This window comes from Scyliorhinus torazame, chromosome 4, assembly GCF_047496885.1.
Source record: "Scyliorhinus torazame isolate Kashiwa2021f chromosome 4, sScyTor2.1, whole genome shotgun sequence".
NCBI classification, from domain to species: Eukaryota; Metazoa; Chordata; class Chondrichthyes; order Carcharhiniformes; family Scyliorhinidae; genus Scyliorhinus; species Scyliorhinus torazame.
In genome coordinates, this window is record NC_092710.1 from 314,101,076 (window position 1) to 314,127,003 (window position 25,928).

A 25,928-nucleotide genomic window follows, 5' to 3' on the forward strand; every position below is an offset into this window, starting at 1 on the left:
GGACTTCAAAAGACATTTTTTTGCTCTCTATCATGTATTGTAAATGTAAAAAAAAAAGAAAACCATTTGATTGTATATAGTTCTCCACCACCCTCGCCGGACTCAATTTTAACAGGGGGTGAATGTGGTAAACCACTGTTGCACCTCTATTAGGTGATTAGATGGTAGGACCTGTACTACAAGTACGTTGGTAGTCCCTGCCTGCTGGCTCCACCCAGTAGGCGGAGTATAAATATGTGTGTCCTCCATGCTGCAGCCATTTCTCCAGCTGCTGTGGGAGGCCACACATCTTAGAGCAATAAAGCCTCAGTTGTACCCAACTCAAGTCTTTGTGCAATTGATCGTGCATCACGGTGCCTATCCAGTGTGGCTGACCTGGCTCTGAGCTTTCACTTTTCCATTCTCCTGCGGCCTGCATGTACCTTCTGGAGAAGTTCTTTGTGCATTATTTTGGGTCTGATAATTCTGGATCCAGCCAACAGAACACCTCTTCGACAGACCAATACTGCCATACATTTGGCTGTGTTTTCTGAATTTCTTTGGTCCATCCAGGATCATTTGCAGAGAGAACATCTGTAACTCTTCATCTTTAGTAGTCTCATTTCTAATTTGACTCAATTTCAGTGGTACCACTTTCACTGCTGATGGGTCTTTATATCTCTTATGTTAAGCGATAGGGCATCTGCTCGCACCATTTCTCTTCCCGGATTGTATTTCAGAGTGAAATTGTAACTTGGAAGCCTCAAGAGTAACTTCTGCAGTCTTGCTGGCGCTCTACTCAGATACTTACTTTAGATCTGCTCTAGTTGACAATAATCGCGTTTCACACTGAACCTTTACTTGTAAGGATATTTATAGAATTGCTTGCATCCATACACCGCTGCCAGAAGCATTAAAAAAAATAAAACATTTAGAGTGCCCAATTATTATTTTTTCCAATTAAGGTGCAATTTTAGCGTGGCCAATTCACCTAACCTGCACATCTTTAGGTTGTGGGTGAAACCCACGCAGACACGGGGAGAATGTGCAAACTCCACACGGACAGTGACCCAGGGCCGGGATTCGAACCCAGGTCCTCAGCGCTGCAGTCCCAGTGCTAACCACTGTGCCACATGTCGGCCCCTGAAGCATTCTTTCGATGTTGGCATATCTGGTCGCAGCTGATATTCGAGCTTTGGAGGTGAATGCCATCGGCTTTCCCTATTGTACCAAGGCTGCTCCCAGACCTTTTGTAGAAGGATCCTAATGCAGAGTCGTCTACTGGAGGCCAATGACAAACTTGGAGAAATGCTGGAGTGTTTAAAAGAGGAAATACAAAATGCAAGAAGCCAAGCAGAGCGGCAATATCATGAAAGTGAAAAAATGCTGGAAGACAGGCTGGAAGAGAATTACATGCTACAGAGTTGTAACACAAAGCTTGAGGAGATTGAACCATGGAGAAGTCACAGCACAGAAGGAGGCCATTCGGCCCATCTTGTTTGTGTCAGCCCGAGGACACCCAGTTGCCCTTCCTAATCCCACCTTCTTGCATCCGGTCCATAGCCCTGTACCTTGCGCACTTAAGGTACAGATCCAGGTACTTTTTAAAAGAGTTTGGGGCCTCTGCCTCCAACACCAACTCGGGCAGCGAATTCCAGTCCCACTACCCTCTGCATAAACAATCTTCCTCATGTCCCCTTTACACCTTCTGCCACTTATTTTGAATCTATGTCTCGTGGTTCTAGAATTCGCCTCCAAGGGAAACAATTTTATCCTGTCCATCCAGTCACTTCCCCTCACAATTTGTACATCTAATTAAGTCACCGCCTCAGCCTTCTTTGTTCCAAGGAAAACAACTCTAACCTATCCAATCTCAGATGCGTAGCCAGGCTAATGGTGGACTGCACTCTGCGGTTTTAGCCCCGAAGAAGCGGCATGCATAATAGTTTACTGCATTCTTTCTGATCTGAATGGTTGCGTGAATCTATTTTCTCTGGGACTTATCATCAATTGTGGTAGAAACCCAGCTGGTTCACTCATGTCATTTAGTTAAGGAAATCTGCCACTTTTGCCTATTCCTGGCTGCATGTGACTCCAGCCCCACAACAATGTGGTTGACTCTTGGGTGCCTGGGCAGGATTCTCTCAGCCCGGGGCTGGGCCGGAGAATCCCGGAGAATCCCCGTGACCAGCGCGAATCGCGCCGCTGCCCTGACGCCAGGACGTGATTCTCCGCAGGGCGGAGAATCGCCGCCATCGGCGCCGGCATGGTCAGTGCAGCGCCGGTTGGGAGCCACTCCACTCGGCCCCCCCCCCGGCGATTCTTGGCCCGGGATGGGGCGAGCGGCGGAAGCAGAAAACCCAAGTCCCGCCAGCACTGTTCTAATCTGCTCTCAGCCGGCAGGACCCTTGGCGTGGAAGGGTCCGGGTGCGGCCTGTGGGGGGGGGGGGGGGGGGGGGGGGAGAAAGCGGGGGGAAATGGGGGATCATCCGATGTAGCCTGGCCCACGATCGGGGCCCACCGATCGGAGGGCTGGCCTCTCGGGCTGGGGGCCTCCTTTCTTCCGCGCCAGCCCCTTTAGCCCGGCATGTTGCGTCGGGGCCGGCGCGGGGAATGGAGCCACTGCGCATGCGTGCGTCGGCGCTGGTTCCACTGCGCATGCGTGCATTGGCACCGTTGCCACTGCGCATACGTGGACCCCGCGGCGCCCAGTTGATGCCGGGATCAGCAGCTGGAGCGGCGTGGGCCGTGCTGGTTCCCTGTAGGGGCCAGAATTGCTGATCCTGAGGCCGTGTTGACGCCGTCGAGAAACGCCTCAGGATCAGAGAATCCCGCCCACAGTGTGGAGTTTGCATTTTCTCTCTGTGTCTGCGTGGGTTTCCTCCAGGTACTCTGGTTTCCTCCCACAGTCCGAAGATGTGCAGGTTAGGTGGATTGGCCATGCTAAATTGCCCCTTAGTGTGAAGGTTAGGTAGGGTTGCGGGGATGGGTGGGGAAATGAGCTTAGGGAGGGTGCTCTTTCAGAGGGTCAGTGCAGACTCGATGGACCAAATGGCCTCCTTCTGAACTATAGAGGTTCTATGATTCTAATTAGAGGTGGGTAACAAATGCTGGTCTTGTCAACAACGCTCACACCCTGTGAAATAATTTTTAAAAAATGTTTTCTGGATTTTTTTTATTTTGAAATCCTAGTGCGTCTTACAGTCCAAGAAATACCGTAAAAGCAAAAGAAAAGGCAGCTGTTAGAAATTGGAAACAAACAGAAAATGCTGGAAACAGCGAACCAATCAACAACTGCAGGAGGAAACATTTCAGTTTGTGTGGCCTTGTTAAAAATAAGAATACCAAAGCATCAACTATCGTCCGGTGGTCTTGGCATCGATCATTATGAAGTGCTTCGAGAGGTTAGTCAAGAGACACATCAAATCCATACTCCCAGAATGCCTTGACCCACTGTAACTCGCATACCACCACTAAAGGTCCACAGCAGACAGCATCTCTCTGGCCCTACACCCATCCCTGGAGCATCTCGACAACAAGGACTTGGACTACAGACTCTTATTCATTGACTACAACTCTGCCTTCAACACCTTAATTCCAGCCAAGATCATATCAAAACTCCAAAACATAGGATTTAGCTCCTCTCTCTGTAAGTGGATCCTCGAATTCCTGACCCATAGACCACAATCAGTAAGAATAAACACCAACACCTGCTCCCCGATAGTCCTCAATACTGGGGCCCTTAAGGCTGCGTACTTAGCCCCCTACTATACTCCCTCTTCACACATGACTGTGTGGCAAAATTTGGCTCAAACTCCATCTACAGGTTTGCTAATGACACGACTGTAGTGGGTCAGATCTCAAACAGTACAGGAGAGAGAACCTAGTGGCAAGGTGTACCGACAACAATCTCTTCCTCACCGTCAGCAAAACTAAGGAGCTGGTTATTGACTTCAGGAATCAAAGTATCCTACACATCCCTGTCTGCATCAATGGTGCCGAGGTGGCGATGGTTGACCAGCTTCAAATTACGAGGTGTGCACATCACCAACAATCTGTCCTGGTCCACCCACGCGACGCTACAACCAAGAAAGCACAACAGCGCCTTTACTTCCTCAAGAAACTAAGGAAATTCGGCATGTCCACATTGACTCTTACCAATTTTACAGTTTGGTATGGCAACTGCTCGGCCCAGGGTCGAGGGGAGGTGGTGGTGTCATGGTGTTGTCACTGGACTAGTAAACTAGAGACCCAGAGTAATGCTCTGGGCACCCAGGTTCAAATCCCGCCACTACAGTTGGTGAAATTTGAATTCAATAAAAATCTGGAATTAAAAGTCAATGATGACCACAAAACCATTGTCATAAAAACCCATCTGGTTCACTGATGTCCTTTAGGGAAGGAAATCTGTCGTCCTTTTGCTGGTATGGCCTACATGTGACTCCATACCCTCAGCAATGTGGTTGACACTTAACTGCCCCCTCAAGGGCAATTAGGGCTGGGCAATAAATGCAGGCACAGCCTGCGAGGCCCATGTCCCATGAACAAATTAAAAAACGACCATAAGAAACTACAGAGTTGTGAACACAGCCCAGTCCATCAAGCGAAACCACCTCCCAGCCATTGACTCCGTCTACACTTCCCGCTGCCTTGGGAAACCGGGCAGCATAATCAAAGACCCCTTCCACCCAGGTTATTCTCTCCCAAACTCTTCCATCGGGCAGGAGATACAAAAGTCTGAGAATACACTCTGACAGATTCAAAGACAGCTTCTTCCCCACTGCTACCAGACTCCTTAATGACCCTCTATGGACTGAATTAATCTCTTCATGCATCTTCTCTACTGAGCAGTACTACACTTCGTATGCTTCATCCAATGTCAATGACATCGTGTATTTATGGTGTGTCCCATGTTTTTTCATGGATGGAATTATCTGCCTGGACTGTACGCAGAACAATAATTTTCACTGTAGCTCGGTACATAAACCTAAATCCAATTTCTTCAAAGTCTCACCCTGAGACCAAGAGTCGGTGCGCAGACCGGGGACTCGAACCTACCACCGTTCCTCCGTCGTTGGCCGCGATCCGAATTTCAGGTACAGTGACCGATGCGGCAGTTTAAAAAAATAGAGAACGTGACGTGTGCGTTGCGGCGCACGCGTATTTGGGCCGGCAGTGACGAGGCAGCGGCGCGCGCTGGGCAGTATCGCCGTCGCCGCTTCTCTCTCTCTCTCCACCCATCGGCCCCGCCCCCTTCCGGCAGGTAAAGTGCATGACGTCATCGGCTGACAGGTGAGCCAGCGAGGGGCGAGGTGAGGTGGTGGAAAGATGGTTCGAGGTGGACGCTCAGGACCAAGATGGGTAACGCAGGCCTCGCTCTTCTCTGCTCTTTACTTCTCCGCCTTCTTCCTTACCCGCGGCGTCCAGGCTGTACCAGAGCCCGGCTTGTGGAGCCAGACGGTGGGGCCGGTGAGTTAATTATTATTTTTTAAACAAATGAAGTTGTTGCCGTTTTCGCACTCCGGACAGATGGCGGCCACCGGCATTGGGTGCTGGCTGCTGACTTGGGAGGGATCCGACCTGCGATGCAAAATGTGATGTGTAGAGTAACTGCGCCCGCTGGAGATAGTGCGAACAGTTTACTCTGGGGCTACTCGGGGTTGCAAACTGCTGTGTCAGCCAAGGAGTGACAGCAGCCTGTCACCCACCCACAATAACCAAAACACATCTCACCAATGTTATCATTTAGATCATATATTTCAAAGATAAATGTGTGCACGTGTATGTATGTGTGAAAAATAGACCTCAATAAGTGGAACAACTACTGTTGAGATGGAACATGGGGAAAATCCATCAGTAATGCTGCTACCTGCCAAGCATTAACTGGAAAAGTTGAAAAATCTAGATCTCCCAAGCTGCTGTGTTCATACCTGCTGTTCAGTCTGTACATTCTCATTTCAAGCAAGTACAAATTTCACCAGTCAGCACAGAATCAAGAGAATTGTTATGGTGCGGAAGGAGGTCATTCGCCCACCATGTTTGCACCAGCTCTCTGAATGAATATTATGACTCCATGCCAATCTCTTGCCCTTTCCCTGTAACCCTGCCTGTTGTTTCCTCTTTTTAAATAATCATCTAATGCCCTTTCAATTAAAGCTGCCTGAATTGAATGCTGCATTTCCAGGCAAGTGCATTCCAGACCTGAAACACTTGCTGTGTGAAAGTTCTTTCTCACATCACATTTGCTTCTTTTGCACTTCTCTTTAAATCTGTGCCCTTTCGTTCTCGATCCTTTTGCAAGCACCAAAGTTACTCCTTATCAAAGAACTGGCTGTAAAACGTGATGTACTAATTGTTTCCGATAAGTATCTCAAACTGTAGTGTTTGTTGTTGGATAACTTTTTGGACTGTTACTTGATTTTGAATCAGTTTAAGAAATAATTGATTGGATAGGCTGTTCTGTTTTTCATTGGAACAGTGGAAGCTGAGGAGAGATTTTAAAATTATTCGGGGCTGAGATAGAAAGAATAGGAAGAATCACTGAGCAGAGAGATCGATAGCAAAGGGACAGGGCAGACTAGAGTTTTAAAGAAATTGCTAGAAACCTTAGAAGGGAGTTGAGGATTTATTTTAGTTGCGAGCACGTATTGAGGGCTGTGGTGGAGTGTCTGGAGCTCACAAACTGAAAAGGTAATAGAGGCAGAAATGCTCATCAAATTTAACCCATGTTTTGATATGCACTTGTAGTTTCATAGTCTGCAAGATGATCAAGAGCTGGAAAGTGCGATCAGGCTGGATAGTTTTTTTTTTGGCAGCACACATATGATGAGCCAAATGGATTGGATTTGTTTATTTTCATGTGTACCGAGGTACAGTGAAAAGTACATTTTTGCATGCAACTCAAACAAATCATTTAGTAAATGAAAAGAAAATACGTAATGGGGCAACACAAGGTACTCCATGTACACAATGGCCTTCTACGCTGTAAATTTCTACTTCTATATTACAGTGTGGTTCAGTAGCATTAGTCAGAATGTATTGATTCCAGAGTTTGTTTGTTTTTTAATTTGGAGTAACCAATTCTTTTTTTCCAATTGAGTGGCAATTTAGTGTGGCCAATTCACCTAGCCTGCACATCTTTGGATTGTGGGGGTGAGAGACCCACACAAACACGGGAAGAATGTTCAAACTCCACAATGACAATGACCCAGGGCTGGGATCGAATCCGGGTCCTCCGTGTCGTGAGGCAGCAGTGGTAACCACTGCGCCACCGTGCCACCTCTTGATTCCAGAGTTTAATTTCAATAATGTGCTAGACTTGTACCTTGTGATTGAAAAACATAAGATGAGAATTATGTAGGTCTTTCTCTTCCACAAAATTATGCATTTTGCATCACAAATGGGGGTGACTTGGTTTAAATAATCATATTGGTTAATTTATATCAGGGTCAAGGGGATGATAATCATATCAACCGTGATTGAATGGCAGAGCAGAGGCGATGAGCTGAATGGCCTAATTCTGCTCCTATGTCTTATGGTCTTGTTTGGAGGATAGCTCATCATACTGGACGTGAGGAGGATATTTGTCCCATCATGTCTGTGCCACTTCTTGTAAAAAAGAGTTGTTCACTTTATGCTATTCCTTTGCCCTTTCCCCACAAACATGTTTCCCTTTATGTATTTTTCCAATTTCCTTTTTGAAAGTTAATCTGAAAGCTATGACAGGAGTGGACAGTTAATGGACAATGTCAGAAACATTGCCATTGTTGTACAGGTTTTGTCTTTCTTGTCACACGTGTATATTACAGAATCTGAGAAAAATTGAAGTGTATAGTTTTCCTTTTCATTTTAACACAATTAATTTCTGATCTTAGTATCTTGACTTAGCCTTTATCCATTAAATAAACAACAGTGTTAAAACAGACCTTTTAAGCTGTTGGACCGATATGTTCAAACAGGGCAACCAGATATGTGTAAATAGGACTGAGTTTTCTGTACTTTGAGGGTCAGAGTGCCAGGGCGAGTAGGCTGCACATTTGATACTCCTGACGTAGGAAGAAAGAATTCACATTTCAGCAAACTTAATCATTAATAACATTAAGTATAATCTGAAAGGTTCATATTTCTGAAGGCGATGAATTGGCGTATAACATTTACTTGAGAATCTCAATCAATGACTAAGGTCATTGCTCCAACAATTCTCATCACTCATTTAGTGATAAATTCAAAATTCCCTTCATGAGCCTTCCAACCAGTCTGAATAGTTTTTTTTCCTTTTCAAAAATATTCATTTCATTTTAAATCCTCTGAACCTTTTTATGCCACTGGAAGCAGTCCTTGTATCTCGAGGCTCTACTTATAACATTTTGCCATTCAAGTAAATCTATAGACTTTGACCTTAATATCCTTTCTATTTCCAATTTTCCTTTTGGAAAAACATTTTATTGAAGGCATTTTTCAACATTTACAAAATGGCAAAACCGAAAGGACGACAAAAATACAAGCCCCAACCACCATACCAGGCCACAAAACCCCTCCCTCCCCTCAGAAACCACCATTCACCCACACACCACCCTGTCACCCATCACCTTCTTCCCCCAACCCAACCCACCTTCTACCCACCCAACCAGAGGCTACCCAAACAAAACAAAACCCCAAACCACCGCACCACCAGCTGACGACTTAGTCCTCCGTGAAAAAAGTCAATAAATGGCTTCCACCTCGAAGTGAACCCCTCCTCCGCCCCACGAATGGCGAACTTGATCTTTTTAAAAATAAATTTAGTGTACCCAATTCATTTTATCCAATTAAGGGACAATTTAGCATGGCCAATCCACCTACCCTAGACATCTTTTGGTTTGCGAAACCCACGCAAACACGGGAAGAATGTGCAAACTCCACACGGATAGTGACCCAGAGCCAGTATCGAACCTGGGACCTTTGCACTGCGCCGTGCGGCAGCAATGCTAACCACTGCGCCACCGTGCTGCCCTAACTTGATCTTTTATAGCTGCAGAAATTCCACCAAGTCGCTCGCCCATACTCTGGCCTTCGGTGGCTCCGAGTCCCGCCAGCACAACAAAATCCATCTTCGGGCTATCAGGGAGGCAAAGGCCACCAGAGCTATTCATGGGAAAAAGGGCAGATGCCCTTGCCTTTGTTTCCCTAATCGCCTGCCGGAAAATCCTGCTCGGCTGGTGATCAGCAGCACCACCCACAGCTGCAGACTAGCTGGCAGACTGGTGGAATTTATTCACCTGGAGAAGATCAAGTTTGCTATTTGGGGGTCACCACCTTTTTCCAGGAGCTGTTCGAGACCAGCAGCCAATAGGGAGGGGGAAAGCACGGGAGCCAACAGGACCGCAGGGAACAGACAGGGAAGGGAGGGAAGTGGCGGGGGGCCAGAGAAAAAGGAGGAGGAGGCTGGAAAACTGCTGATACAGAAATCGGGCCTAGATCAAGGCCACATGAAACGGAACCCCCAAAGAAACACTGAAAGCAGCATAATGGGGGGGAAAGAAGGGGGTGAGGCCAATCAGCAAAAGCGGGGGGGGAGAAGAAAAGGGGAAGACACCACACACATGTAAATAGAAGATAACTGCCCATTGTACAGTAAGTGACCCAGGAAAGGACCCTGATCCAACAAATGGAGAGGGGGGGAACCAATACAGAGGAAAATTACTTCTTTATTGTAACCGACACATGTATCCTTACCGAATGTACAGTGTATCAAATGTAAGAACTTCAATAAAAACATTTTTTTTAAAAAGGGGAGGCAAAGGCCAGAACATTGCCTCTCTCCCCTCTGCGCTCCCGGAACCTCCATCACTCCAAATGTCGCCAGCTTTGACTCGGAGCTATCCCCACCCCCAAACCTTTGCCATAACCTATGAAAAGCCCTTCCAGAATTCCCTCCACTTCAGGAAAGCCCAAAACATATGAACATGATTCGCCGAACCCCCCTGCACACCGCCCACACCTATCCTCCACTCCCGAGAAGAACCAACTCATTCTCGACACAGTCATGTGGGCCCTGTGCACCACCTTAAACTGAATAAGGCTTAGCGTCGCACACAATGAAGACATATTCACACTCCATAATGCTTCCCTCCACACTCCAGTCCGCAACTCCCCTCCAAGCTCCTTCCCCCCCCCCCCCCCATGCTTAATCTCCTACGTGGGTGCGCTCTCCCTCTCCATCAACTCCCCATACATGGCTGCCACTCTGCCCTCCCCAATCTCATCCTCAGATAGAGTTTATCCTGCAGCATCAGGGGCGGCAGTCTTGGAAACAACGTCACCTCTTTTCTAACTAAGTTCTTAACCTGTAGATACTTGAATCTATTCCCCTTTGGTAATTGATGCATCCCCTATAGCTCCAGGTATGCAAACCTTTCCTCAACTGATAAATAGCTGAAACACTCAATCCCTGCCTTCCCCTGCTATGGGTCAGGGTTTAGAGAATCCCAAAGTGTATCATGGAGTTCACCTGACTCATGACTTTTAATAGATTGTGGTATGGGGAGCACACGGCTCACTCTACAGGTATGGTGCAGCAGAAATGGAAAAGTATTTTTTAAAACAAAATAATGTTTATTCTATGAACTCAAGTTAACCTTTTTAAAACAACCAGTAAATCAAATACACCCCCCAAAGAATACAAAAGAATACAAATACCCCAAAGGTAACCTGTATGCTGTCCTTTTACACCCAAAAGACTTAACAAACCTTCAAGCAGGAACACATTAGGTTTACATTTAATACTGAGACCTTTTTACAATTCTGAGTTAGCCAAATGATCCATAGATAGTCTTTGGATGGCAGAGATCAACAGCAGAGCAGCTCACTGAAAAACACAGACACACCCAAGCTCTTAAACTGAAATTAATAAGCAGAAGTAGAGCTCAACTCCATCCACACTGACATCACTCCAGTAACATGAGCTTGAACGTACATTTCTTGAAGGTACATTTCTTAAACACCCATTTCTTAAACAATACTCTCACATGACACCTCCCCCCCCCCCCCCCCACAAGAAAAAAAAATCATCAACTTCAAGATGGTTTCATTTTTCACCATTTCACCATCCTTTAAGAAATGTACACAGTAAATATAATTTATCGTTGCAAAAAAACAACACACGCAAACAGGTATAATAATAGTCCCAATTTTTTTTGGTTCTTCCTCCAACTTAAATCCTTCTCGATTAACAGTCTCTTTGAACGAGAAGGTCTCTGCACGATCCGTCCATTTCTCTATGCCTCAGCATTAAGTCAAATACTTTAGTTCAATCTGATCACAGAGTGCCTTGTAATTCTCCAACACAGGAACATTAGTTATCACAGCTTCAGGCCGTCAAATGCCTGTTGAAACTCCGCTGTCCATTGAAATTTTCGACTAGCCCATCAGTGGAGCAATCACGCTACAAAACATTTGCACAAATGATCGATCAAATCCACTCATGCCAAGAAATCGCATTATTTCCCTTTGTCTTGAGGGTATCGGAAACTCCTCAAGGAAAGTGACTTGGGCTTTTTCAAATTCACTTTTGCTAGGTTTATCACCAAACCCGCCTCCTGAAGTCGATCGAATAACTCCATCAAATGTTTTAAATGTTCTTTCCATGTCTGGCTGAAAATTACCAGATCGTCGATGTATACCGCACAATTGGGTAATCCTGTAACGACTTTGTTAGTTAACCGTTGAAATGTGGCTGGGGCATTTTTCATGCCAAATGGTATAACTTTGAATTTGTATACATCATCTGGAGTCACAAAACCTGAAAAATCCTTCGCCCTTTCGGATAAAAGTACCTGCCAGTAACCTTTAAGTAAATCCAATTTGGACATAAAAGCGGACTGTCCCACTTTCTCAATGCAATCCTCCAAACGTGGAATAGGATAAGAGTCCGTTCTTGTAACTGCATTAACCTTTCTATAGTCCACACACAACCGTTGGGTACCGTCTGGTTTAGGCACCATCACTATGGGTGAGCTCCATTGGCTGCAACCTACTTCAATTATGCCATTTTTAAGCATGCTCTCAATCTCTTTGTTAACCTGTGCCAATTTTAAAGGGTTAAGTCTATATGGATGTTGTTTGATTGGAACAGCATTTCCCACATCTACATCATGTATAGCCATTTTAGTCCTTCCCAATTTATCTCCACATACCTGCCCATGTGATATCAATAACTCTTTCAGATCAGTTCATTTTTCCTCTGGAAGGTAACTCAACAATTTATCCCAATTTTTAAGAACATCCTCATTTTCCAATTTAATTTGAGGTATGTCAAATTCACAGTCATCTGGATTTGGTTCGTCACTTTGAGTTAGCATCATTGAAACCTCCTCCTTTTTCTCTCCTTCCCTTTCAAAGTACCTTTTAAGCATATTCACAAGACACATTCGGTGAGTCTTCCTTCTATCTGGTGTTTTTACCACATAATTCACGTCACTTAATTTCCTTTCAATCTGAAAAGGTCCACAAAACCTTGCTTTTAAAGGTTCACCTACCACTGGTAACAACACTAAAACTTTATCGCCACTGGCAAAACTACAAATTTTGGACTTCTTGTCCGCTACCCGTTTCATCACATTTTGTGCAACTTTCAAATGTTGTCCAGCCAATTCACCTGCTCTATTTAATCGTTCCCTAAAATTTGACACGTAATCCAATAATGTAATTTCCGATTTCTCATTCACCAATTTTTCCTTAATTAATTTAAGTGGTCCTCTTACCTCATGACCAGAAATTAGTTCAAAAGGACTAAATTTGGTTGACTCATTAGGTGCATCCCTAATTGCAAACAGTATGAATGGAATTCCTTTATCCAAATCCTCTGGATAATCTTGACAATACGCCCTCAACATTGTCTTTATTGTCTGATGCCACCTTTCTAACGCTCCCTGCGGTTCTGGATGGCACGTAGTTAATTTAAATTGTTTTATTCCTAAGCTATCCATAACTTCTTTGAATAACCTTGAGGTAAAATTTGATCCTTGATCCGACTATATTTCTGTGGGTAGTCCATATGTAGTAAAGAATTTAAGTAACTCCTCCACAATCCTTTTAGCTGTAATATTACGGACTGGAATGGCCTCTGGAAACCTAGTAGACACATCCATTATAGTCAAAAGATATTGATTCCCACTTTTTGCTTTAGGAAGCGGTCCTGCACAATCAATTAGGACCCTTGTAAAAGGTTCCTCAAACGCTGAAATGTGTATTAAGGGTGCTGGTTTTATCACTGCTTGAGGTTTCCCTATCACTTGACATGATTGACAAAATTTAACTACATAGTAGTCCAGGCCAATAAAAATGTTTCTGGATTTTAGCTTGAGTTTTCCTTATTCCCAAATGACCTCCCACTGGTACCTCATGTGCAACTCGCAACACCTTATTTTTATACCCTACCGGCAATACTACTTGATGAACTTCTGCCCACTTTTCATCTGTCTGCATATGTAAAGGTCTCCATTTTCTCATCAAGACATCACTTTTATGGTAATAACACTCTGATATACACTCAGATTCCTCTTCCATGTATGCTTTCTGATACATCCGATTTATTTCTAGATCTTTTTGTTGTAACTCCGCCAATTTTCCTAACTAAATATATCCGCCTCATCCTCTACCTGTTCTTGTTCTTTTTCAACCATCTGATCAAAAATCATTTTGGATAATTGTACTTCAACTTCATCTTCACTCTTTGATTTCTCCTCTTGTCTTAACCTGTGACTTTGCGACCTTGTTACTACACAATCCGGAAAAATCCCAGGATATTCGTCCTTCAACACTTCAGTTGTCTGATTTTCCACTGGCTTATCAACCACAGTAGGCCTCACTCCTGCGATCCAGCTATATCATTACCCAAGATAAACTGTATTTCTGGACAAGATAGTTTCTCTATTATTCCTACTACCACTTCACCACTGTTCACTGGACTTTCCAACCTTACCTTATATAATGGAACGCTACTCCTCTCACCCTGAATTCCACATATTGCCACCTTTTCTGGCAACATTCTTCCCAAACTACATAACTCCTCATTTCTTACCATTAAAGATTGACTAGCTCCCGTATCTCTTAAAATTGTGACGACCTTACCTGCTCCTCCTGATACACATGAGTAAACTTTACCGACACAAGTAAATTCTTTAAAGAGATCTGGCACCTTCTTATCAATCACCTCTTGATCAGGCTGTACAATCTTTTGCACCTCCTTCGCTTCACTTGGGCTTTCCTTTTCCACTTTAACAAACCCCACTCTCTTACCCTGTTTTACCACATCAGCCTTCCCAGTGCTTTTCTTCAACCACCCACACTGTGACTTTACATGGCCTAGTTTATTACAGTGAAAACATTTGAAACTTTTCATTTCTTTTCCACCCTCCTGGATTTATTTTTTAATCTGAGGTACACTCTCCATCAGATCACCTTTACTTTTATCACTTGAGTATTTCTCATGTCCCCAGTTTCTATCCCCCACAGGCTGAAACTGATGTCGGAAACCAAGCTTTGATTTATGAACTAATTCATAATCATCTGCCATTTCCGCTGTTAATCATGCAGTTTTAACCCTCTGCTCTTCCACATGAGTTCTCACTACATCAGGAATTGAATTTTTAAACTCTTCCAAAAGTATAATTCCTCTGAGAGCTTCATACATTTGGTCTATTTTCAAAGCCCTTATCCACCGATCAAAATTACTTTGTTTGAGCCTTTCAAACTCCATGTATGTTTGACCAAATTCTTTCCTTAAATTTCTTAACCTTTGTCTGTAAGCTTCAGGCACTAGTTCATATGCACCTAAGATGGATTTTTTTCACCTTCTCATACTCTCAGATATCTCCTCCGGTAGTGATGCAAACACTTCACTAGCTCTACCTACCAGCTTTGTTTGAATCAGTAATACCCACATGTTCTGTGGCCATTTCATTTGTTTAGCTACCTTCTCAAATGAAATGAAAAAAACTTCCACCACCTTCTCATCAAACCTTGGCAATGCTTGGACATATTTAAATAGATTTCCACCAAGCCTTTGACTTTGAAGCTGTTTCTCACTATCCTCATCACTATCAACCAACTGTACGTTTGCCAATTTTAACTGACTGTCATGTTTCATGTCTGTTTCTTGAAGTTCAAACTCTCTCTTTATCTTTTTCTCTGATCTGTATCTCCCTTTCTCTTTCTTTTTGTTCTGCTAGGGCTATTCTTTCTTTTCTCCTTTCTTCTCTCTCCTTTTCTTTTTCCTCTCTCTCTTTCCACTCTCTTTTGTATTCAAGCTGCTTTAATTCTTTCTCATGTTCCATTTGTTTAATTTGCAACTGAGATTTTGCCATTTGCAATGAGTCAAACTGTATCTCAGGCAACTTTAAATGCTTAACCACTGCCATAATTACCTCATCTTTTCGCATTTTGTCAGGTAATGTTAACTGCAATGTTTTTGCCAAATGTAACAGTCTGCATTTAGTCTCTGTCCATAAGATAGGGCATGTGGCCACCTCCACCCCCAAAAGCTTCTGAGCCTCTGAAATAGCCATTGTCCACAACACACTCCCCACTTAAACTAAAATACCACACTTGAAAAGCAACCTCAATATGCTCACCCCTCACTGTCTTTACTTGCACTAAGCCAATCCAATAGATAGACTTATATCCCCCTCGAGCCCCCAATTGTTATGGGTCAGGGTTTAGAGAATCCCAAAGTGTATCATGGAGTTCACCTGACCCACAACTTTTAATAGATTGTGGTATGGGGAGCACACGGCTCACTCTACAGGCATGGTACAGCAGAAAATGGACCAGTGTTTTTTTAAAACAAAACAATGTTTATTCTATGAACTCCAGTTAACCTTTTTAAAACAACCAGTGAACATTTTAGCAACCAGTAAATCAAATACACCCCCCAAAGAATACAACATTAAGTAGCCTGTATGCTGTCCTTTTACACCCAAAAGACTTAACAAACCTTCAAACAGGAACACATTAGGTTTACATTTAATACTGAGACCTTTTTACAATTCTGAGTTCGCCAAATGATCCATAGATAGTCTTTGGATGGCAGAGATCAACAGCAGAGCAGCTCACTGAAAAACACAGACACACCCAAGCTCTTCTCAAACTGAAACTAAAAAGCAGAAGTGGAGCTCAACTCCACTCACACTCCAGTAACATGAGCAGCTCCATTTCTTGAAGGTACATTTCTTAAACACCCATTTCTTAAAGGGTACTCTACATGACACCCCACCTCCAGAAACTCGTGACCAGCCCCACCAGTTCAAACCTATAATTATCACAGATTGGCGCCCACAAAGACATGCCTTCCAAACCAAAGTGCTGCCTACACTGGTTCCAGACCCTCAGTGCTGATACCACCAACGGGCTTGTGTAGTACCTGACCGGCGAGAGCGGAAGGGGCACCAACAACAGTGGCCTAAAACTGGTCCCCTTACATGAGGCTGCCTCCAACCGCCCCCAAACCATCCGTGCCTCCACTGCCTTCCTCCTAACCATAGCAATGTCTGCTGCCCAGTAGTAGTTCATCGAATTTGGCAGCAAGTAGTTAACGGTCTGTCACGGCGCTGAGGTCCCAGGTTCGTTCCCAGCTCTGGGTCACTGTCCGTGTTGAGTTTGCACATTCTCCCCATGTTTCCGTGCGTTTCGCCCCCACAACCGAAAGATGTGCAGGCTAGGTGGATTGACCACGCTAAATTGCCCTTGAATTGGAAAAAATGAATTTGGTACTCTAAATTTATTTTTTTTAAGTGGTTGACGGTCTGGAATGCATGACCTGGGAAGATGGTAGAGCTGGATGCTCTTTGAGGGGAATTGGATAAACAACTGGAGTGCGAAAACTTTGGAGTTATGGAGAAAGAGCTACAGCCAGCTGATTTGTTCTTGCATAAAACTGACACAGACACATCAGCCCAAATGGTTTCCTCCTGTGCTGTAATTAAAGTGTGAAATGTATGATAAATGAAAATACTTCATTAAGAAACTGGAAACAGGCAAATCCGTTTTGACGTACTTCCATTTTACTGGAAATGTCAGTTTTACCGAGCTGGCTGCGCCCCTCAACCATGTGAAATCACTTGAACACGCACTTCCCTGTTCAATAAGTTGTGGAGGAAAGCAGAGAGCGGGGACTTTTTAAGCAGCATCTTCGCGTTTAACAGGAGTGAATTCCTGGAAGAGGTTTTTTCAAAATATAGGCAGATCTCAGAGGTGAGAATGATGAAGACAAAGATGGGGAAGAATCAGCCAGTTATAATCTATCTGGGGAAACACCAAGTTGTGAAATTAACGGATCTCCATCTCTCCACTAAACAATAAAAAAAAGAAAGTACCTGTAGCCGCTACCTAACTTTTTCTTGGCATGGTCCACCTGGATCTGGGATTTTCGATTCATCGCCTCCAGTACATCCCTGGCACACACCGGGTTTTCAAAAGCGATGAAACCAAAATCATGGGACTCTACAGTTATGGCCCTAAGCAGTACGTATCTCAGAGAAACGGATTTTCTGAGTCTGGGCAGCACGGTAGCACAAGTGGATAGCACTGTAGCTTCACAGCGCCAGGATCCCAGGTTCAATTCCCCGTTGGGTCACTGTCGGTGCGGAGTCTGCACGCACATTCACCCCGTGTGTGCGTGGGTTTCCTCCGGGTGCTCTGGTTTCCTCCCACAGTCCAAAGACGTGCAGGTTAGGTGGATTGGCCATGATAAATTGCCCTTAAGTGACCAAAAAAAGGTTAGATGGGGTTATTGGGTTAGAGGGATAGGGTGGAAGTGAGGGCTTAAGTGGGTCAGTACAGACTTGATGTGCCGAATGGCCTCCTTCTGCACTGTATGTTCTATGGAGAGGTAGCAGCTATGGAGATTGTAGCTCATGTGACCTACAAGTATTGAGTCTTGCTCTTGTTCTAAAATCCCACCTCCTCCCTTTCAGTTATAGGTACTTTTTCTTATTGTTTAGGGGAGTGATCCGTAAATTCCCAGCCTCATGCTTCCGCAGCTAGATTATAATTTAAAAAAAAAATTTAGAGTACCCAATTCATTTTTTCCAATTAAGGGGCAATTTAGCGTGGCCAATCCATCTACCCTGCACATCTTTGGGTTGTGGGGGTGAAATCCAAGCAAACACGGAGAGAATGTGCAAACTCCACACGGAGAGAATGTGCAAACTCCACACGGACAGTGACCCAGAGCCGGGATCGAACCTGGGACCTTGACGCCGTGAGGCAGCAGTGCTAACCACTGTGCTGCCCTGCTAGATTACAATTGGCCAATTCATCCCCATCCATGTACCAGAGTGAGAAGCTTGCAGCTGCTGATTCACCCAGGGTGAATAATACCGGTTTTAAGGAAAATCCTACTTTAAGGAATGAATTCAGCCTCAACCCATTCTGTAAAAATAGGGTTTGCCAGTAATATGAATGCAAATTGAACAAGTTTGGTTGATTATATTTAAAAGGTAACTTGTGTTGATCTTCCAAGGTCAGTGTTAGAAGTGTAAATGGCTGACCCATCTCTGGACCTCTACCATTATCCCAACAATGGCTTGAAGAGGGTCAAAAATTGCAGCTCAATATCCCCTAGATATAGAGTTGACAGGCAGGATAGAGACGGGGATAAAGAGGTTGGGCATTACTGGTTAAGGAATCAATTATAGCTGTGAGGAGGGATGATGTACTAAATGAAGTATTAAATGAGGCAGTATGGGTTGAGCTCAAAATATAAACGGGACAGCCACACTGCTGGGTGTAGACCTCGAAATAGTGGAAGGGAGTTTGAAGAGCAAATATATAAGCTAATTTCTGAAAACAATAGGGCAGTAATCGTTGGGGATTTCAACTACCCTAATATCACTGGAACCATGTGAAGGGCACAGAATACGCAAAGATCTTAAACTACATTCAAGAGAACTATTTTAGTCAGCATGTAACAAGCCCAACAAGAGGGGGCACAATTCTAGATTTAGTCCTTGGAAATTAAGCTGGGTAAGTGGATGAAGTGGGGTACCATTCAGAGGATTGTGACCATTAATGTAGCATCATTATGGAAAAAGACAAGGATAGAACAGGAATAAAAGTTCTAAATTGAGGGAAGACACATTTTACAAAGCAGAGAGGTAATTGGCGAAGGTTAACTGCATACAGCTACTGGAGTGGAAAACCGTGTCGAATCAGTGGGAGGCATTTAAAATCAAGATTCTACAGACACAGTGTAGACATACTCCACAAAGCAACAAGGGAGGTACTGCCAAATCTAGAGCCCCCTGGTTATCTAGAAACATGAAAGGTAAGATAAAACAGAAAAGAAAGGGTGGCATGCGGCGCAGTGGATAGCACTGGGACTGCGGCGCTGAGGACCTGGGTTCGAATCCCGGCCCTGGGTCACTGTCCGTGTGGAGTTTGCACATTCTCCCCATGTCTGTGTGGGTTTCACCCCCACAACCCAAAGCTGTGCAGGTTAGGTAGATTGGTCACACTAAATTGCCCCTTAATTGGAAAAAAAATAATTGGGTACGCTAAATTTAAAAAAAAACAGAAAAGAAAGCTTAAGGCAATAGAAAGCCAACAAGAGTATAGAAAGTATCGGGGTGAAGTAAAAAAAGGAAATTAGGAAAGCAATGAGAGGATATGAAAAAACATTGGCGGGTAAAATTTTTTAAATTTTTTAAAATATATTTAATTAAAGTTTTTCAATCACAATTTTTTCCCCTTACACATCAAACAAAAGAAAAATTAAAAGTACAAGTAACATGATAACTACAATCTAACATTGAGTAACTAACTAACGTGGTAAACTAACCAAATAACATAAAATGAAACTCCCCCCCCCCCCCCCCCCCCCCCATTCCCATCCCCCTCCCAGAACCCAAACATCTTACTCCCCCTCCCTCCTCCGTGGGTTGCTGCTGCTGGTCATCTATCTTCCCTCTAACGTTCCGCTAGGTAGTCGAGGAACGGTTGCCACCGTCTGGTGAACCCTTGAGCCGATCCCCTCAGCGCAAACTTGATCTGCTCCAGTTTTATGAACCCCGCCATATCGTTTATCCAGGCCTCCAGTCCGGGGGGGGTTTCGCTTCCTTCCACATGAGTAAAATCCTACGCCGGTCTACTAGGGTCGCAAAGGCCACAACATCGGCCTCTTTCGCCTCCTGCACTCCCGGCTCATCCGCAACTCCAAATAAAGCTAACCCCCAGCCTGGTTTGACCCGGACCTTCACCACCTTCGAGATCACTCCCGTCACTCCCCTCCAATACCCCTCCAGTGCCGGGCACAACCAAAACATATGTGTGTGGTTTGCCGGGCTTCCGCCGCACCTCCCACACTTGTCCTCCACTCCAAAGAACCTGCTCAACCTTGCTCCCGTTATGTGTGCTCTATGCAGCACCTTAAATTGGATCAGGCTAAGCCTGGCACACGAGGAAGAGGAATTTACCCTGCTTAGGGCATCAGCCCACAAACCCTCCTCAATCTCCTCCCCGAGCTCCTCTTCCCATTTTCCTTTCAATTCGCCCACCAGCTCCTCCCCCTCTTCTCTCATCTCTCGGTATATCTCTGACACCTTGCCCTCTCCGACCCACACCCCCGAAAGCACTCTATCCTAGATCCCCTGTGTCGGGAGCAACGGAAATTCCCTCACCTGTTGTCTTGTGAACGCCCTCACCTGCATACACCTAAAGAAATTTCCCCGGGGCAGCTTGTAATTTTCCTCCAGCGCTCCCAAGCTCGCAAACGTGTATAAATAAATCTCCCACTCTCCTAATTCCCAACTGGTGCCAGCTCTGGAATCCTCCATCCAGTCTCCCTGGGGCAAACCTGTGGTTGTTCCTAATTGGGGACCCCACCAAGGCTCCCCGCACACCTCTCTGTCGCCTCCATTGCCCCCAGATACTTAATGTTGCCGCCACCACTGGGTTCGTGGTAAATGTTTTTGGTGAGAGCGGTAGTGGCGCCGTCACCAGCGCTTCTAGACTCGTCCCTTTACAGGACTTCATCTCTAGTCTTTTCCACGCCGCTCCCTCTCCCTCTATCATCCATTTACGAATCATCGCCACATTGGCGGCCCAGTAGTAGTTGCCCAAATTCGGCAGCGCCAGTCCCCCTCTGTCTCTACTACGTTGTAAGAACCACCTCCTTACCCTCGGAACCTTCCCTGCCCACACGAAGCTCGTGATGCTCCTGTCTATTTTTTTTAAAAAAGGCCTTAGTAATCAGTATAGGGAGACATTGGAACACAAATAGGAACCTCGGGAGGACCATCATCTCAATTGCCTGCACTCTGCCCGCCAGTGACAGCGGCTGCAAGTCCCACCTCTTGAAGTCCTCTTCCATTTGTTCCACCAGTCGTGTCAGGTTAAGTCTGTGTAAGGTTCCCCAGCTCCTGGCTATCTGAATCCCCAGGTATCGAAAGTTTCTTTCCACTCTCCTTAACGGTAGGCCATCTATCCCTCTACTCTGGTCCCCAGGGTGTATCACAAAAAGTTCACTCTTTCCCATGTTAAGCCTATATCCCGAGAAATCTCCGAACTCCCTCAATATCTGCATGACCTCTGTCATCCCCCCCACTGGGTCCGCTACATATAGCAGTAGGTCATCCGCGTAGAGTGACACTCGGTGTTCCTCTCCCCCTCTAATCACCCCTCTCCATTTTCTGGAGTCTCTCAGCGCCATGGCCAGTGGTTCAATTGCCAACGTGAACAGTAATGGAGATAGCGGGCATCCCTGTCTTGTTCCCCTGTAGAGTCGAAAATACTCCGATCTTTGCCGACCCGTGACCACACTTGCCGTTGGGGCCCCATAGAGGAGCTTGACCCAGCTAACAAACCCATCCCCGAACCCGAACCTCCTCAGCACCTCCCATAGATACTCCCACTCCACCCTATCGAATGCCTTCTCTGCATCCATTGCCGCCACTATCTCTGCCTCCCCCTCTACTGGGGGCATCATTATCACCCCTAATAGCCGTCGCACGTTGACATTTAGTTGTCTCCCCTTTACGAATCCTGTCTGGTCTTCGTGCACCACCCCTGGGACACAATCCTCTATCCTGCTGCCAGCACCTTTGCTAGCAATTTGGCGTCCACATTTAGCAGTGAGATAGGCCTATAGGACCCGCACTGTAGCGGATTTTTATCCCGCTTCAAAATTAGCGATATTGTCGCCTCCGACATTGTCGGGGGTAGAGTCCCCCCTTCTCTGGCCTCGTTAAAAGTCCTTGCCAACAGCGGGGCCAGCAGGTCCACATATTTTCTATAAAATTCCACCGGGAACCCATCTGGTCCCGGGGCCTTCCCTGCCTGCATGTTCCCCAGCCCCTTGGTAACCTCGTCCACCCCAATTGTGCCCCCAGACCTTCCACCTCCTGCTCCTCCACCCTCGGGAACCTTAATTGGTCCAAAAAGTGCCGCATCTCCTCTTTTCCTTCCGGGGGTTGGGACCTATAAAGTCTTTCGTAAAAGGTCTTGAACACCTCGTTTATCTTCCCTGCTCTCCGCACCGTAGCTCCCTTTTCATCTCTAATTCCCCCTATCTCCCTCGCCGCTGTCCCCTTTCGCAACTGATGAGCCAGCAGGCGACTAGCCTTTTCCCCATATTCATACCTCCTCCCACGTGCCTTCCTCCACAGCACCTCCGCCTTTCTGGTGGTCAGGAGGTCAAACTCCGTCTGGAGTCGTCTCCTCTCCCTGTACAGTCCCTCCTCCGGGGTCTCTGCAAATTCCCTATCCACCCTTAAAATCTCCCCCAGTAATCTTTCCCTTTCCTTGGCCTCTGTTTTCCCTTTGTGGGCCCCAATGGAGATCAGCTCTCCTCTGACCACCGCTTTTAGTGCTTCCCATACCACTCCCACACGGACCTCCCCGTCGTCATTGACCTCCAGGTATCTCTCAATACACCCCCGCACTCTTCCGCACACTCCCTCGTCCGCCATCAATCCCACATCTAATCGCCAGAGTGCTCTCTGCTCCCTTTCCTCTCCTAGTTCCAGGTCCACCCAGTGTGGGGCATGGTCCGAAACCGCTATAGCTGAATACTCAGCTTCTTCCACCCTTGAGATCAACGACCTTCCCAAAACAAAAAAATCTATCCGGGAGTACACTTTATGGACATGGAAGAAGAAGGAGAACTCCCTAGCCCTCGGTCCAACAAATCGCCATGGATCCACTCCCCCCATTTGGTCCATAAACCCCTTGAGCACCTTGGCCGCTGCCGGCCTTCTTCCGGTCTTTGAGCCCCGGGTCCAGCACGGTATTGAAGTCCCCTCCCAATATCAAGTTTCCTACCTCCAGGTCCGGTATACGCCCCAGCATCCGTCTCATAAATCCCACATGACCTCCATTCCCTCCAGCCTGCCACTCACCATTACATATCTACCTCCGCTATCTGCGACGATGTTCTTTGCTTCAAATGCTACCCGTTTCCCCACCAATATGGCCACCCCTCTATTCTTTGCATCTAGTCGTGAGTGGAACACCTGTCCCACCCATCCTTTCCTTAACCTAACTTGGTCCGCCACCTTCAGGTGCGTCTCTTGGAGCATAGCCACGTCTGCCCTTAGTCCTTTCAAATGCGCGAGCACTCGGGCCCTTTTAATCGGTCCGTTCAGGCCTCTCACGTTCCACGTGATCAGCCTCACTAGGGGGCTACCTGCCCCCCTCCCGTGTCGACTAGCCATCACCTTCTCTAGGCCAGTCCCATATCCCGCCTCCGCGCTCCCACTCGCTCCCCAAGCGTCGCATTCCATCCCCGTCCACCCACTCTTTAGCCATTTCCTTTTTGATTTCCGCAGCAGCAACCCAGTTGTCCCCCCCCCCTCCCCCCGCTAGATCCCTTTCTTGGGGCATATACGTGAACCAACACGACCTCTGTTCCCTCCAGTCTGCCACTCACCATCACATATCTGCCTCCGCTATCTGCTACAATGCTCCTAGCTTCGAATGATACCCGTTTCCCCACCAGTATGGCCACCCCTCTATTCTTTGCATCCAGCCCTGAGTGGAACACCTGTCCCACCCATCCTTTCCTTAACCTAACTTGGTCCGCCACCTTCAGGTGCGTCTCCTGAAGCATAGCCACGTCTGCCCTCAGTCCTTTCAAGTGCGCGAACACTCGGGCCCTTTTAATCGGTCCATTTAGGCCTCTCACGTTCCACGTGATCAGCCGCACTGGGGGGCTACCTGCTCCCTTCCCATGTCGGCTAGCCATCACCCTCTCTAGGCCAGTCCCACGTCCCGGTTCCGCGCTCCCACCCGTTTCCCCAGGTGGTGCATTCCATCCCCGACCACCCTTTCTTTCACCAGTTCCTCTTTGATTTCTGCAGCAACAACCCAGTTATCCCCCCCCCCCCCCCCCCGCTAGATCCCCATCTAGCGTGATTGCTCCCCCATATTACTTCCGAAAGTCAGCTGACTTCAACTGACCCCGGCTTCTCCCGCTCACTCCTTGACCCCCCCCCGGGAACTCCCATCTACCTTGCGCCTATCTTCCCGCCATCACCTTTCTGGCGCGGGAACAAGGACAGTAAGCCCCGTATTCTCTATAGTTGTCCCGTCCCTTAAGGCGCAGCTCCCTCTACCGCCCCACTCCCATTCCCCATCCCCCGCCTATTTCTCTTCTTTCCCCCCACCGGCGCCCACATTTCTTAGTGTCCCCCCCTTCCCAATTTACATCCCTATATACATCGACTGTGTCATTTCCCCTCTAACATCAGTCCCTCAGTTCCGATCCAGTTTCTCATTTTTAATAAAGGTCCATGCTTCTTCCGCCGTTTCGAAGTAGTGATGTCTCTCCTGGTACGTGACCCATAGTCGCGCCGGCTGCAGCATCCCGAACTTCACCTTGTGTAGCACCTCCTTGGCTCGATTTAAAACTCGCCCTCCTTCTCGCCACCTCCGCACTCCAATCCCGGTACACCCGTACCACCGCATTCTCCCATCTACTACTTCGTGCCTTTTTGGCCCATCTCAGAACCACTTCTCTGTCATTGAAGCGATGAAATCGGACGATTGTCGCCCTAGGTGGTTCTCCCGCCTTTGGTCTCCTCGCAGGGACCCGAAGTGCCCCTTCCACTTCCAAGGGGCCCGAGGGGGCCTCAGCTCCCATCAGCGAGCTTAGCATCGTGCTCACGTAGGCCCCGCAGTCCGCTCCTTCCACTCCCTCGGGGAGACCCAGGATCCGAAGGTTCTTTCTCCGTGCTCTATTTTCTCGGGCCTCATGCCTTTCAATGCACTTTTTGTGGAGCGCCTCGTGCGTCTGCGTTTTGACCGCCAGGCCCAGGATCTCGTCTTCATTGTCTGTCACCTCCTGCTCCACCACGCGGAGCTCCGTCTCCTGGGTCTTTTGTGCCTCCTTAAGCCCCTCAATTGCCTGTAGCATCGGGGTCAGCACCTCCTTCTTAAGTAGCTCCACACACCGTCTTAAAAATACGTCTTGGTCGGGCCCCCATGTCGCCTGGGCTTTCTCCGCCGCCATCTTGCTCCTTTTTTCCTCCTGTCCCTATCCTCGAGGATTCTTCGCGATGTAGCCGCCGCCGATATTTTCCTCTTTCGTTGGGGGGGGACTCCCTGTTATCTCACCCCACACCGGGTTTTGTCTTGAAAAAATTCCCCGCTGGGGCTCTTAAAAGAGCCCGAAGGTCCGTTTGAGCTGGAGCCGCTGAAACATGCGGCTTAGCTGGACATCGCCGCAACCGGAAGTTGGCGGGTAAAATTAAAGAAAACCTAAAGATATTTTACTATTACATTGAGCAAGAGAATAACGATGGAAATGATATAGTCTATCAGAGATGCACATGTTAACTTGTGCTTTATTGCAGCCGATGTGGGCAGGTTTCTCAGTGAGTACTTTGACTCTGGCATCACCAAGGAAAGGGATGATGAAGACGTTCTAGTTAAAGAAAGGTGTGAAATGTTAGATACAATAAGCACATGCGGAAGTA

At 46.6% G+C, this 25,928-nt stretch overlaps 1 protein-coding gene across 3 annotated transcripts in view; it reads left to right on the forward strand.

Annotated features, from left to right (window-relative positions):
* The first annotated feature begins 5,152 nt into the window (after positions 1-5,152).
* The window catches only part of tmem87b (transmembrane protein 87B), a 109,811-nt gene continuing 89,035 nt past the window's right edge, over positions 5,153-25,928 (forward strand). For 2 of the 3 annotated variants that reach the window (XM_072500097.1, XM_072500098.1), the window contains exon 1: positions 5,153-5,448. In XM_072500097.1, the coding sequence (XP_072356198.1) occupies positions 5,308-5,448 (141 nt within the window). In that variant the 5' untranslated portion in view covers positions 5,153-5,307. The remainder of the gene's footprint in view (positions 5,449-25,928) is intronic. The other variant, XM_072500096.1, reaches the window with a different exon arrangement.